The sequence below is a fragment of the Ischnura elegans genome, chromosome 2, assembly GCF_921293095.1.
Source record: "Ischnura elegans chromosome 2, ioIscEleg1.1, whole genome shotgun sequence".
Taxonomy (NCBI): Eukaryota; Metazoa; Arthropoda; class Insecta; order Odonata; family Coenagrionidae; genus Ischnura; species Ischnura elegans.
Window position 1 is genome coordinate 143,678,175 of NC_060247.1, and position 15,381 is coordinate 143,693,555.

Genomic DNA, 15,381 nt, shown 5'->3' on the forward strand with positions numbered 1-15,381 from the left:
GAGATAACCAAAAAATCAACCAAAAAATCTAGTATCTTGCGTTTCAAGGAATTTGTCCTGCAATGATTGCAAGTTGGTCAAAAAAATTCTTTACGTAGTGCCATAAGAAAAGCATGGGGCACTTTCAAAAAATCATAAAAAATACTAAGTATTAATTTATCGCATTGACAACCACACCAAAAAATCAACCAAAAAATCTTGTATGTCAAGGGAATCTCATGTTCCTGACGCATTTATAAATACCGAAAAAAACCTAAAAAAAATTTAGTCCCATAAGGCTCCCATGTTAATTCAAGTCGATATAGCTCGAAAAGTAATCGACTTTTTAAAGATTTCAGATTTTTCCTCCCGATGAATTTTTTTTTTACTTTTACGTCCAATAAGCCAAATATCCACAACTATCACAGTTTGGGCTACTAATTTGTATCAATCACACTGGTTATTGCAGGAGTAAATTAAAATTTCCTGGCTTATCTTTGCTAATTGTGTATTGAAAATTGCAATAAGGACAAAGATACACAACTAAAAATATTCTGGATGAGGCGGGCTGCGCTCGTTGATAGTGCTCGGCTGATGCAGTTGGATGAGGTCCGCACGCCGTTGAGGTTGTAGTCAGAAGAGAGAATGTCAGTGCGCGGACGAGAATTTAGGCCGGAGCGGCGAGAGAGGGCGCCTGCCGAAGTATTCCCGCGCATGCGCGATGGGCCGCAGCAGACGGCGTGAGGCGCTGGAATCGTAACCTTGCGTCCGTGCTTCAACATACCGCCCACCTTGAAAGCAGGCGCTTTCAATGACATGCAAAAATAAACAATTGGAATGAAAAATAAAGAGCATAATAAAAATCTAAAAATGAAACAGATTATGCTTTGAAATAAATGATATGAAAATAATACATGAAAACACAAAACATTCTTAATTCTCAATTGGTAGAATGCACAGCTTGTTAATAGCTCTCTTAAAAACACCCGTGGAGGTTTTTACGGTAACGACCCGGCATAAGCCATCTCCCCCTGGATGAAGCTCCAACACTCTTCCGGTCCTCCACTGAAGAGGGGGCTGGTTTTCCTCGACGAGCAGCACCAGAGTCCCAACTCTTAGATTCTCCGACTTAACTGTCCACTTGGTCCGCTGCTGAAGACTGGACAAATACTCCGTCGACCATCTCCTCCAGAAGGCCTGGAAGAGCTGCTGCACATGTTGCCACTGCGACAGTCGGTCGACCTGGAGAGCAATCAAATCTGGCTCTGGCATTGAGGTTAAGGGTTGGCCAATTAGGAAGTGGCCGGGAGTGAGAGGCATTAGGTCATTAGGGTCGTTAGACATGGGGGTGATAGGGCGTGAGTTGATGCAAGCTTCAATTTGCGCTAACAGTGTAGTTAATTCTTCATACGTAAGGATAGCCTTGCCGATCACTCGTAGAAGATGGCGTTTTGCAGATTTGACGCCTGTTTCCCAGAGATCCCCGAAATGCGGAGACCTGGGTGGTATGAAATGCCACGCCACATTGTATTCTGATAAAGAGCGAGAGACCTCGTATTGATGCTGCTGTGATTGGAATAATTTGCGTAGTGCTATCAACTCGTTTTTTGCTCCCACGAAATTGGTAGCGTTGTCGCTGTAAAAGTCATGCGGTCTCCCTCTGCGTGCCATAAAGCGTCTCAAAGCTGCCAAAAAAGAAGCAGTAGTAAGATCGCTGACGAGCTCCAGATGGATAGCCTTTGTGGAAAGGCATATGAAAAGAGCCGCGTAGCCCTTAACGGGTGGACTGCGCCTCTGTTGCACCCGTCGAAACCACACAGGACCAAAATAATCGATGCCAGTGCTGCTAAAGCCTCTGCTGGGTGCCACTCTTGGAGGTGGAAGTTGTCCCATGAGTTGCTTAGAAGTGGAAGGGTACACTTTAAAGCAATTTAAACATTTGCTTACTACCTTGTGGGCTAGTTTTCTGCCATGAATAGGCCAGTAAAATTGTCGAACCTCACATAACAGCGCTTGAGGTCCTGAATGTAAGGATAATATATGAAATTCTTTTACTATCAATTCAGTAAAATGCTCATTTTTTGGCAAAACAATTGGATGCTTCCGGTCATAATTTAGTCGCGAATTTTCAAGTCTGCCGCCCACCCTGATCATACCCTTGTCATCCAGAAAAGGGTTTAAGGATCTCAGGTTGCTTCTAGGGGGCACCTCCTTTTCCTTCCTCAAAGCTTCTAATTCTGGACCGAAATGCTGAGATTGAATGACCTTAATTGAATGAAACAGAGCATCTTGAATTTCGCCCAAAGTTAGTATTCCTATTTTTCGTTGACGTTTCGGTAGCCTACTGTTATTTACAAATCGGAGGCAATAGGCGATGACCCTCTTCAATTGGGAAAATGATGAAAATCTCTTGAAGATATCGCTGCTAACATGAACAGCAAGATGGACCTGGAGGTAATCAGAGTTTCTCTCAAGCTGCGCGTCGGAATAATCATCAGCATGGTGTTCATATGGAGGAATTGAGTTGAAATCACTTATCCAAGTTGGCCCGGACCACCATAAGTTGCAGTGAAGAAGTTGAAGCGGAAAAGAACCTCGGGATAATACATCGGCCGGATTCTCAGAAGAGGGAACGTGGCCCCACTCCATGTTATCAGTTAGCTCCTGTATCGCTGCAACCCGGTTAGCGATGAATGTTTTCCAAGTTTTAGATGGGGATGAAAGCCAAGCTAAAACTATCTTCGAGTCCGTCCAAAGAAAATAACGCTGACACTTGAGATGACTTGATACCTTTGAAGCTAATTGCGCTAATAATAATGCAGCACAAAGTTCCAGTCGCGGAATAGTCATTTGTTTTAATGGAGCGACTCGGGATTTTGCACAAAATAATGTCACTTTTATTTTTCCCTTGTCGTTAACGGAACGTACGTAAATACAGGCGCCGTACGCAGCTTCTGAAGCATCACAGAATCCATGCAGCTGGTCATCGTTGTGGTTTCCACCGCCATTTATAATACTTCTGGGTATCTGTATCCGATGGATTTCTGCAAGCTGCCGTCGGAATTCCAACCATTCAGTGTGGATATGGGTAGGAATAGATTCGTCCCATTGCAGCTTGAGTTGCCAAAGTTTCTGCATTATTATTTTGGCCTTTGCGATTATTGGTCCTAAGAGCCCCAATGGATCGAATAATTTAGATATATCAGACAAAATGCTGCGTTTTGAAAATTGAACTTGATTATCGATGGGAGGAACAATAAAAGAAAAATGATCCATCATTGGTTGCCACTGCATCCCTAGAGTCCTGATGGTATTTTCAGATTCATTTGGGAGTTGATACAATGTTTCTTGATCTTCAATCGGGATCCTTTCTAGGATAGATGGATGGTTTGCGCACCATTTATGAAGTTTAAATTGAGCAGATTCAAACAATTTCTTCAATTCTGCTTGCAATTCTAAGGCCTCCTCGAGTGTATTAGCTCCTGACATGATGTCATCCATGTAACAGTTGTTTTCCAAAGCTGCTGATGCCAAAGGAAATTCCGCTCGTCCCTCGATGGCTAGCTGCAAGAGGCATCTGGTGGCTAAAAAAGATGAGGACGATAATCCATAGGTAACGGTGTTTAGGCGATAGGTCCTCAATTCCTCCTTCACGGAATCCCTCCACAAAATTAACTGCATGTCGGTGTCAGGTGATTGAAGCTTAATTTGCCGATACATGTGCTGAATGTCCGTGGTGACGGCAAAAGCGTATGACCTGAAGGTAAGAAGAATTGAGAACAAGTCCCTTTGGACCACTGGACCGACCATCAGAATATCGTTCAAAGAAATGCCAGTTGAACTCTTCGCTGAACCGTCGAATACAACTCTTAATTTTTTAGCGGCATTGGTTTGTTTTATGACCGCATGATGGGGTAAATAAAACACTGTTTTTGATGTATGGTTCTCAGAATCAGATTCATCTAACAAATCCATGTGATCCAGTTCTAAATATTCATTAAGAAAATTGCCGTATTCCACTTTTAATTGTTGATCGGCCGTAAATCGCCTTTCAAATTTTTTAAATCGAAGAAGTGCATTGGTTTTTGAGTCACCTAACAAGTGTGGATCATGGCGAAACGGAAGTCTAACTGAAAATCTTCCTCCCAAACTGCGACTGAAGTGGCGTTTGAAATGTTCTTCGACAGCCTTTTCTTCTTCTGAGAGAAAATTTTCCCTCTTATTTACTTGTTCAATTTCCCAAAATCTCTGCATAGTATCCTCCAAGCTGTCCCCTAGTGTGCTAAGATTACAGACACTTGGTGGTAATGAATGAGGTGAGCAAACGTTAGTTGTAATTTTTCCTGATACCACCCATCCTAAAATAGTTTTCTGTAGGGTAGGTAAGTTATCAGAAATTCGGATTTGGCCAACACACATCAGACGCCAGAATATCTCGGCACCAAGAAGTAAGTCTATTCTACTGGGGCGATAGAAGCAGGGATCAGCGAGTTGAATATTCTTGGGTGCATGAAATGACGAACGACGCACTGTTGTTGATGGTAAATCCCCGGTAATACGGGGCAGAACTATGAAATCTAGTTCCGATGTGAAAGCATTTATCCTTGATTTGATGCTAGTAGTAACATAATGAGATGCTCGGGATATATTTTGATTGATGCCCATAATAGGTTTGGAAGCCTTAATTCTTTTAAGTCCCAAGGATCGAGAAAGTGATTCTGTTATGAGATTCGATTGAGAACCAGAGTCCAACAATGCTCTGCAACTATGCAAATGGCCTCGTGAATCCGCGATGTTGATGATGGCAGTGGCCAAAATGATTTGTTGAGATTCATCGCTGTTGTGGAGGCAAAACTCGTTTCCGGCCGTTTGAGGCTGTTGAGTGGAGGAGGCGGAAGAATCGTGAATGGGTTGCTCCAAATGCAATAATGTGTTATGCCTCTTCCCACATTTCTTGCACGAAGTCGATTTGCAATTAATTGTCATGTGGCCCCGGCGCAGGCAATTCATACATAACTTTATATTTCTGCATTTATTTATCTTATCAGAAGTCGGTAACTTCTGGAAAGCGCTGCATTGGAATAGCTGATGAGACTTCTCACAGAACGCACAAGAGGAGGGTTGCGCGGCAACATGAACGCTTGACTTGCGAGAATATTCCCCCGGCGGACGAGAATGCACTGTAGATTTTCCCGGGGATACATACTGAATGGGCCTCTGGTGAGCGCACTGATCATTTTCAGATGCCTCCAAGATTTTGCAACGCTGGGATAAAAATGAAATTAAGTCCTCGAAAACTGGTAGTTCATTTGAACTCAATGTTAATTCCCATGCTCTCTTTGTTGTCGAGTCCAATTTATGGGAAACTATGTGAATTAATAGGGTATCCCATTGCTCTGTGGGTTGACCCAAAGCCTTCAAGGCTCTAACGTGCTTCAGAGTTTCGTCCAAGAGACGCCTTAACGCTGCCACCGATTCCTTGGCTATCGGAGGGAAATTCATAATTTCTTGTACGTGCTTGTTTATGATTATTCTTTTATTCTCATAGCGGTCCTTTAATAATTGCCAAGCCACTTGGTAGTTAGTGGCAGAAATCTCTAAACTATCCAGTAATTGAGAAGCCGCTCCCTTTAAAGATGATTTAAGATAATGGAGTTTTTGAATGGGAGAGAGCGATGCATTATCATGAATTAGAGACTGAAAAGTGTCATGAAATGGAACCCATTCCTCGTATGCTCCACTGAAAGATGGCAAATTTAACGCGAGCAGCTGGAGTCCGGCGATTGAGGCATTGACGTTTGGAGGCGAATTTGACGAAGTTGAAGTTCCACTTTTGATAAGCTCTTCAAAACGGGTCTCCAACTCAAAATAAGTATCTTCAAAAGCTTCTCTTTCGGCAAGAGCTTCGCTTACAGATTTAGATTCTGATGGTAATAATTCAATTTCTGTTTGAATAGAATTAAATTCCGACCAGCACTCTCGCAGCCTTGACAAACGGCTTGATAACTGAAACTCCGCGAGGTCTCGTTCTTCGTCGTCCAAGTACGCCTTAAACCTCGTGAGGCGAGATTTTATTAGACCCCGCTTATGAATTAATTTTTTAAGATCCTCACTCATGTTATCTTGGTAACTTATTGCATCAAAGGATACTGAGGATTACAATGGGAGAAGGAAGAGCCAGAACCAAAAATGATTACACTCACCAGAGACGGCCATCGTCGACAGGAAAGGTAGAATCGGCAGAACAGCCGCTCGCTCCGTCGTTCCACCGGCGTGGTTTCCACAGGCGTGATGACGCTCGTCGGGAAAACTGCACATGCGGTCGCGCAGCAGTCGAAGTAAGCTCCTTCTCGTTGAAGACTGCTCTCTCGTGAAGAAATACGACTCGGAAACCGATCGCAGCCACGTGGTTGATTCATGCAAAGAATCACGTCGGGGTCACCAAATGGTTATTGCAGGAGTAAATTAAAATTTCCTGGCTTATCTTTGCTAATTGTGTATTGAAAATTGCAATAAGGACAAAGATACACAACTAAAAATATTCTGGATGAGGCGGGCTGCGCTCGTTGATAGTGCTCGGCTGATGCAGTTGGATGAGGTCCGCACGCCGTTGAGGTTGTAGTCAGAAGAGAGAATGTCAGTGCGCGGACGAGAATTTAGGCCGGAGCGGCGAGAGAGGGCGCCTGCCGAAGTATTCCCGCGCATGCGCGATGGGCCGCAGCAGACGGCGTGAGGCGCTGGAATCGTAACCTTGCGTCCGTGCTTCAACACACACAATCAGTGAATTAGTTTCTAGCTATATAGGGACTTTTACGAATCGATTGGGCGCTTGAATTCATCAAGCGGGTAATTAGGGGGTTTGGAACATAGTTGTGTCACGTATTTCCGAGTCATGTGCCCATAAGTGGTTCCAAAAGCGAAAGAAACACCCCAAATATCGTTTAAATGATTGAAATAGGCGGGCAATACCACGACCGTCTTTAAACAGGCCGGAGTGACCGATGTGGCAACGTCGCGCGCCCGTCATCTAGTAGGCCTGCGGGATTGCTCTCACCTGCGATCAAGTCTATTGTTTCGGCGTAGAATATCGGCAAAAGAAATCGCTTTGCGGCAAGGAAATCCACTAAAAAAACTGTTGTTTTACTTACCTCGGCATAATCGTGCATCCATTGCTGATTGTGAAGCAGGAGCAGACAGGAATGATACAAATTAGTTATGTATAAAACAGATGATTTTATTGAAATATATAGTCACCGAATTGAAAGCAGTCACATAATTGTAGAGTATTTTCTCTTATTGGAAGTGTGTCTAGCGACATCCAATCTGTTATTCCTCACTTTAGTATAATTATTTAGAAATACATTTGCCAGAGTTTTAATAAATTTTGCAAAAAAATAACTGTTCGGTACATTGCACTGAAAACAGCTGTCTCCATAAATTCCTCTTAAATTATCGTCAAGAAGGATAATTTTAAGAAATTTAAAAAAAAACTAAGTTGGTAAATATGACTATGGAAGGATCTCAAGCTAAGGCCTATATCGGGGGCAAGACTAGTGAAGCCTTTAAGATAACAACTGGAGTAAGAAAAGGAGATTCTCTATCAGTAGTAATATTAAATCTATGTCTACATGAAGCCATGAAAGAACTGGGGTTAGAGGGGACAATTGTGCATAAATCTACTCAGGCATGTGCCCATGCCGACGACATAGTTCTAATGGCACGGAATATGGATTCTCTGAAAGAAATATTCAACATCTTAGAACAGAATAGTAAGACTATAGGGCTCAGAATCAATGAGAGAAAAACGAAATACATGAAAATGTCGACCACGGAAGACAGAAGATAGACTCAAAACGTTCCATTTGGGCAGTACAACTTTAATAATGTAAAATATTTCAGCTACCTCGGTACTAATTTAAACTGTAAGAACTCAATGACAGAAGGGATCAACAAGAGGATAATGGCTGGAAATAGGGCTTACTTTGCTAATATTAAGCTCCTGAAGTCAACTCTTCTATTTAAGGAGATGAAATTCAAGATCTATAAGACACTTATCAGACCGGTCGTGACATATGGAGCAGAAACGTGGAGCATCTCCGCTGGAAACGAGCAAGCTCTGCGGATATTTGAACGGAAGATTTTGCGAAAGATATATGGTCCCGTGACAGATGGGGTAACTTGGAGGATAAGAACAAACAAGGAAATAGAAAATATTATGCGACACGAAGACACAGTGAGATTTGTGAAGACCCAGCGGCTAGCTTGGTTAGGTCATGTAAAAAGAATGAGTGAAGAAAGGATGCCTAAGAAGATTCTACATGGAAATATGGATGGAAAGAGAAAAAGAGGAAGACCGAGGAAAAGATGGATGCAGGATGTGGAAGAAAACATAAAGGCTATGAGGATTGTCAGATGGTGGGAGAAAGTGCAGAACAGGAGAGAATGGACAGGCGTCTTGACGGAGGCCAAAGCCCATACCGGGCTGTAGTAGAGACGGCAAAATAGCCCCTGTTCTAACGAAAATAGAACATTGGCTATTTTGCCGTCTCGCGTCCACGCATTCTCGCATCTGTTCTAGCAATTCACCGCTTTACACGACGCAATTTTGATTGCGCCTTCGCACGTACGTCAGATTGCGCAATTCCGTGTGCCGTGTAAAGTCTATGAAATAGGCATCTTCACTACCCTCATTTGAAATAAATGAACATGCACATATATCAATGGTTAAGTGCTGCAATCCCTTCCTGACAGCATACCCACAAACGTAATTGAGACCCGAATATTCCTCGGCAGTGATTAATATTGGTTTGCTCATAGTTTCCAGGAGGTCGAACTGATTGAGTATGAGCTCATCATCTTCCAACGCTTCAACTTACAAATAAATAACTTACCTTCGACTACAGCTAATATGATAGGTTAAAAATGAACCTTCTAACGTCATCTCCTGCAAAAATAGGGTTTAGAGGAAGAAAATTAACTTCAAACGAGTCGTGTCGAGTATCTTATTCATCACGAGTCCACTGTTGTAGAATGATAAACAAATAATAAATAGGCCTCCTCCGCGTTGTTGCCAAATATCATCCCTCTGGCCTGTTTAAAGACGGCCGTGGCAATACGCTCATTTACAGTCAACAATACTTAAGATCTTCTTAGTAACCACGGTGATCAATGCTTAGGGAAACCGTTTTGATATGAATGATTTACGCAATGTAGAAAAATATATAGTGTACGACAGATGAACTTATGAAATGTAGCCGATTTTTCTTATTTTAGCCCTTACCCTAGGATTGTATCACCTCCATTTTTTATTTTTAACGTTTGAATACCGCAGACTTAATGAAATCAAATACATCATTATTAGGAAATAAACGAACAGAGACTAATGAATTGATTATCCGAATAAATATGTCTCGAATAATGAAGTAATGTTCGGATTTCTCTGACGATGTATGTCTCTCAATGCTGTCATTTTTTTATATCTAAGGAAGGTTTATAACAACAAAACGCATTGATTACAATAAATATATTATTACGGTTATGAAACTTGAATCGGAGAAAGAACCGAAGAATGTTCAACTGTCCCCGTTGATGTTATATTCGGTAAGTAATAGCAGTTCGATATATTTTACAAAAACGTAGATTCGATATGTGTCGAATGGGAGCATAAAAAGCGAATATATTTCATTGGTGCAGCATGAACAATGCTTTAGTAAGCATATTCATAAAATTTATTCGGTCTAACATCAATAGTAATAAAGATACGCAAATTAGCATATTTGCTACCATAATCATAACGAATTCTCAAGTATACTCACATGTGAAAATATAAATTCGCAATCCTATTGATTTATCTTCCCGTTAGGTCATCTACCCTATATTTCATGGTCAAATACGCCCGCGGATGTAAAATCCTGCATGTTATAGCAATTCGATATATTTTAAGAAAATGCTGAATCGATATGTATCTAATGAGACACTACATGCAAAACATATTTCCGTTGGGCTTTGTGAAGAATACCAGGATTTACCCATTCACGAAATTTCATTGGTCCAGCGGATATAGTATTGAAGTTATGCCAATTTACGTATTTGCTATAATAATCGAATCGATTTTTCGATCATACTGACATCTGGACTATAAAATCCGCAATGCTAGTGGTTTCACTTTCAGTCTATGGGTATATAATTTACATATAATACCTGGTCAACTATGCCCTTGGAGGTAAAATCCTATTTGTTATAGCAGTTCGATATATTTGAAGAAAAAGCAAATTCGATATACATCGCACGTTAGACTACATAAAAAACATATTTCTATTGTACATTGTGAGGAATACCAAGATGTGCACCTTCGCCAAATTTCATTGGTCCAAAGGGTATACTTTTCAAGTTAAACCAATTTGTGTATTTGCTATAATAATTGAATCGATCTTTCGATTATTCTGACATCTGTACTTTAAAATCCGCAGTACTATTGGTTTTAATTCCAGTCTACGGGTATTTTCTATATGATTCCTGGCCAACTACGTCCTTGGATGTAAAATCCTATATGTTATAGCTATTCGATATCTTTTAAGAAAAAGTAGATTCGATCTATATCGAACGTGAGACTACATACAAAACATATTTTCATTGGGCATTGTGAGGAATACCATGATTTACCCATTCATGAAATTTCATTGGTCCAACGGGAAAACTATTGAAGTTATGCCAATGTACTTATTTGCTATAATAATCGAATCGATTTTTCGATCATACTGACATCTGTACTGTAAAATCCGCAATGCTATTAGTTTAACTTTCAGTCGATGGGTATCTACTATATAATACCTTTGTCAACTATGCCCTTGGGTGTAAAATCCTACATGTTATAGCAATTCGATGTATTTTAAGAAAAAGTAGATTCGATATATATCGAACGTGAGACTATATACAAAACATATTTCTATTGGTCATTGTGAGGAATACCAATATGTACTCATTCACAAAATTTCATTGGTCCAACGGGAAAACTATTGAAGTTATGCCAATTTACTTATTTGCTATAATAATCGAATCGATTTTTCGATCATACTGACATCTGTACTGTAAAATCCGCAATGCTATTAGTTTAACTTTCAGTCGATGGGTATCTACTATATAATACCTTTGTCAACTATGCCCTTGGGTGTAAAATCCTACATGTTATAGCAATTCGATGTATTTTAAGAAAAAGTAGATTCGATATATATCGAACGTGAGACTATATACAAAACATATTTCTATTGGTAATTGTGAGGAATACCAATATGTACTCATTCACAAAATTTCATTGTGTAAGTCCCCATGTCAGCATTCATGTCTCGTCACCTCCCTCCCTTCTTGCCCCACCCACCTTTTTCCTTTCCTCACACTAGAGGAATGTGCTACGAAGTCTGATTGCAAACTTGCAGCAACGGCTCCCCCTCCCTCGCACAGACGCCCCCTCCCCACCCTTTGTGCCATCCACCTTTCCCGGAGGAATGCGAATTACGACAACGGCTGACTGGGGATAAAAGCAAGGTGAAGGAGGAGCAGAGGGAACTCGGGTGGGCGGTCACGATGAAAGTACAGTTTAACAAGGAATAAACTACTTTGCCACCATCTCTGGACTTTCCTTTCTCAAATCCCTGCCAAATTTGCCCGATCGAGCCCGAGGGGGCTAACAACTGGTGTCTGGAAGTGGGATTTGGCATATTTGGGGAAGGGAATCGAGTTCCAGGATGGCCGGAAGAGTGAGCATTGGAGGGAAGGAGATGGACCTGCAACAGGCCTTAGAACAAATGCACAACAAACTCCGGGAGCTGAGTGAGGAGAACGAGAAGCTCCGGGCTGACAACGGTGCAGCCGCCGCAGATAGAGGACCGACTAAAAATTTTGGTGTTCTTGGATCCGTAGAGGGGTTCTCTGGGAAACCAGGGGAGTCGGTGACTCTCTTCTTTGATAAATTGGAAAGGGCAGCCGAGTTGGGAGGGTTGTCAGATTCAGAGAAACTACACGTCGCCGTGCTACGGCTAAGCGGGGAAGCCGCCGAGTATTTCCGCAGCAGGGAGGAATGTATGCATGCAGCCAACTACGAAGAACTGAAAGAACTACTCCTCCAGCGATACCGCAGTAAAAGAAGCGCAAGGTTTTACCGGGAAATGCTCATCAACATACGCATGTCACCCGGCGAAGATATCGAGACCTTCGCGGACCGCATCCGAAAAATTAATTCACAAACGTACGAAATAGACGGAGCGGCCGAGCACGTCGCCGCAACACGTTTCGAGGCAGACCAACGTGCTCTCGATACGTTTCTCCGCGGCCTTCCGGGTGAATTGGGGAGGCAGTGCCGCCTGACGGCGCCGAAATTTTTCGACGAAGCGGTCCAAGCGGCGATGCGAATCCAAGAGGTGGAGGGATGCTTCAAGGAGCGGCCACAACCAACCAGACACATCTTCCGCGCACCGAGGGAGATGGCGTGCTTCAATTGCGGGGAAGAGGGCCACTTCGCGAGGGAATGCAAGACAAGGAGACGCTGTCATTCCTGCGGGAGAGAGGGCCACATCGCGCGGGAATGCCGGAACCGCCGCCGAGGGGAGGGCAACGGGAATTTAAACGCTGCTGGGGCCGACGTCGCCGCCAACCGCGGCCCCTGGTAAGTGTCCTTCTTCCGAGGGTGGATATGGGGGGAGGGGCACACGATTTAGTGGCGGAAGTTTATATTAAAGAACGCCCATGTCGGGTACTGATTGACACAGGAGCTCAAATATCATTGGTGACGAGTGCAGCGTGTGGGCTGGGGGGTGTGAAGAGTTCTCCTTACAGAGTAAAGGGAATTACGGGAGACGTGATGTGGGTCCACGGAGAAAAACATATATGCATTTCTGTGGGAAAGGAGCGGTATGACCATGTGATGCAGGTCGTGGACAATTTAGGTGGTTTTGACGGGATTTTGGGACTAGACTTTTTGCAGAAATATAAGGGTGTTATAGATGCTAGCAGAGGGCGCATTACGATAAACGGCCAGGTTTGGGCCTCACAAGACGGCCGTATTGCCAATGCTGGTGAAAGAGAGATGTTGAAAAAGGTCGATGATGAAGCAAAACTATGGGAAAGAAATGTTATTGCGCGACTCGAGAGATCCGAAGTTTTGCCCCCACGTAGTGAAAGAATATTTGAGGTGGCATTGCAAGGAGGGCGGGGGTGGGTTGGTAGCGAAGTCATAGCCGAACCGGCGTTGGAATGTATTGAAGGGTGCTATGTAGCGAGGGCAGTGTGCCGCGTAAGCAAAGACGAACGAATAATACTTCAGGTGGCCAATTTCAACAACGGAGAATTAACGCTGAATAAGGGAACGGTGCTGGCGAGCGTCGCACAGGTCGACATGAGTGGGGAAAAAAGCAAAGGCGGAGGAATGGAGGGGAAGGTGAGAGTTGCGAGACCGGTGGTTGATGAGTTAGATTTCTCCGAAAAGCTGAGTCACTTGAAAGAGTCCGAGAGGAATGTCCTCTTGCCTGTATTCGAAGAGTTCCGAGATTTATTTTCGGAGGCCGGAATGCCACCACCAACTGATATAACCGCCCACCACATACCGACGGGAATTCACCCCCCAATTTACAGAAAACCTTATAGAAGCCCCTTCCATCAGAAGGCCATTATCGAAAAATTAGTGCGGGAGCAACTCGACGCAGGGATAATCGTTCCAAGTGAGAGCCCGTGGGCGTCCCCTGTGGTGATCGTGCCGAAAAAATCGCGGGATGGAGAGCAAAAATTTAGATTTTGTGTTGATTTTCGGGCTCTAAATGCCATCACCACGCCAGACGTCTACCCAATACCCAATATTGTAGAGACCCTCGATTACCTAGGGGGCTGTAATTACTTCACAACTTTAGATCTGACAGCTGGCTACCACCAAATTCAGATGCACCCAGATTCGTCAGCTAAGACAGGATTTATCGTCGACAGTGGCCATTATGAGTATAAGAGGATGCCATTCGGCCTCCGAAACGCCCCCGCGACGTTTCAGAGAATGATGGATGGGGTTTTACGAGGATTAAAACCGACCCAGGCCCTCGTTTATCTCGATGATGTAATCATATTCAGTTCCGGTATTGACGAGCATGCAATAAGAGTAAGGAAAGTGTTGGAGAAGTTGAGGTCAGCCAAACTCACACTCAAATTCGAAAAATGTATGATCGCGCAGAGCGAAGTTAAATATCTGGGACACATAATCGGGGAGAGTGGAGTTCGCCCGGACCCCGAGAAAATAGAGGCGGTTAGGAATTTCCCTACGCCCACGAAAACTAAGGAATTGCAGTCCTTTTTGGGGTTGGCCAATTATTATCGGAGATTCGTTGAGAATTATGCGGTGACGGCCAAACCCCTCACACGTCTACTGAAAAAAGGGGCCGCGTTTGTTTGGACCCCAGAGTGCGATATGGCTATGGAGTCCTTGAAAACTGCACTCACGCAAAGTCCAGTTTTAGTGTATCCCGATTTCCATAAGCCTTTTATACTCTCCACCGACGCCAGTAACTTTGCTTTAGGCGCGGTATTGGCCCAAGAAGTTGATGGGAATGAACATCCTATCGCCTATGCGTCCCGGCAGCTTCATACTTCCGAAATAAATTACAGCGCCACGGAAAAGGAATTGGCGGCCCTAGTGTGGGGGGTGAATCATTTCCGATGTTACCTCTATGGCAGGAAATTTCGGGTAGTCACAGATCACGCGGCGCTGAAGTGGCTATTTAGCGTGAAAGACCCCTGCAGCCGGCTGATGCGATGGACCCTTAAACTAAGTGAATACGATTATGACGTTGTCCATAAATCGGGAAAATTACACCTAAACGCGGATGGGCTAAGTCGAAAGGTAGGGCGGGTGGAGGTCTTCCCGATAGAGGATTGGCCGGCGGCGCAAGAGGGGGATGCGGAGTGCGACTTTTGGGGAAGGCGAGCGGGATTTGTAAAGATGAACGGAATTCTGCTTAAAAGTACTAAAGATGGGGAGAGAGTGGTTGTGCCTAAGAGTTTTAGGGGTGGAGTAATACAGAAATTCCACGATCATCCCTTGTCGGGCCACCTGGGAGTCCGGTCTACCATCCGGCGAATTCGAAATTCTTATTGGTGGCCTGGAATGTTGAAAGACGTAGAAACGGCCGTTAAGGGGTGCATCTCCTGCCAGCAGAGGAGTCCGTACGGGAAAAGTAGAGCCCCCCTCCAAACCCTCCCCGCCACGGACCGCCCTTTCGATTTCATTGCCTTAGATATTGTTGGGCCCCTCCCTAGGACCAGTTTGGGAAATCGATACGTGTTGTCCATATTGGACCATTTCTCTAGGTACATAATGTTAGTGCCTATCGAGGATCAAACCGCAGAAACAGTTGCGTCGACACTGGTAAA

The 15,381-nt window shown here is 43.6% G+C and overlaps 1 protein-coding gene across 1 annotated transcript; it reads left to right on the top strand.

The window, feature by feature from the left end:
* The first annotated feature begins 11,720 nt into the window (after positions 1 to 11,720).
* Positions 11,721 to 12,641, top strand: LOC124153295. The gene has a single exon (XM_046526392.1). It carries the CDS (start codon positions 11,721 to 11,723, stop codon positions 12,639 to 12,641), a length of 921 nt encoding a protein of 306 aa, XP_046382348.1.
* The last annotated feature ends 2,740 nt before the right edge of the window (positions 12,642 to 15,381 follow it).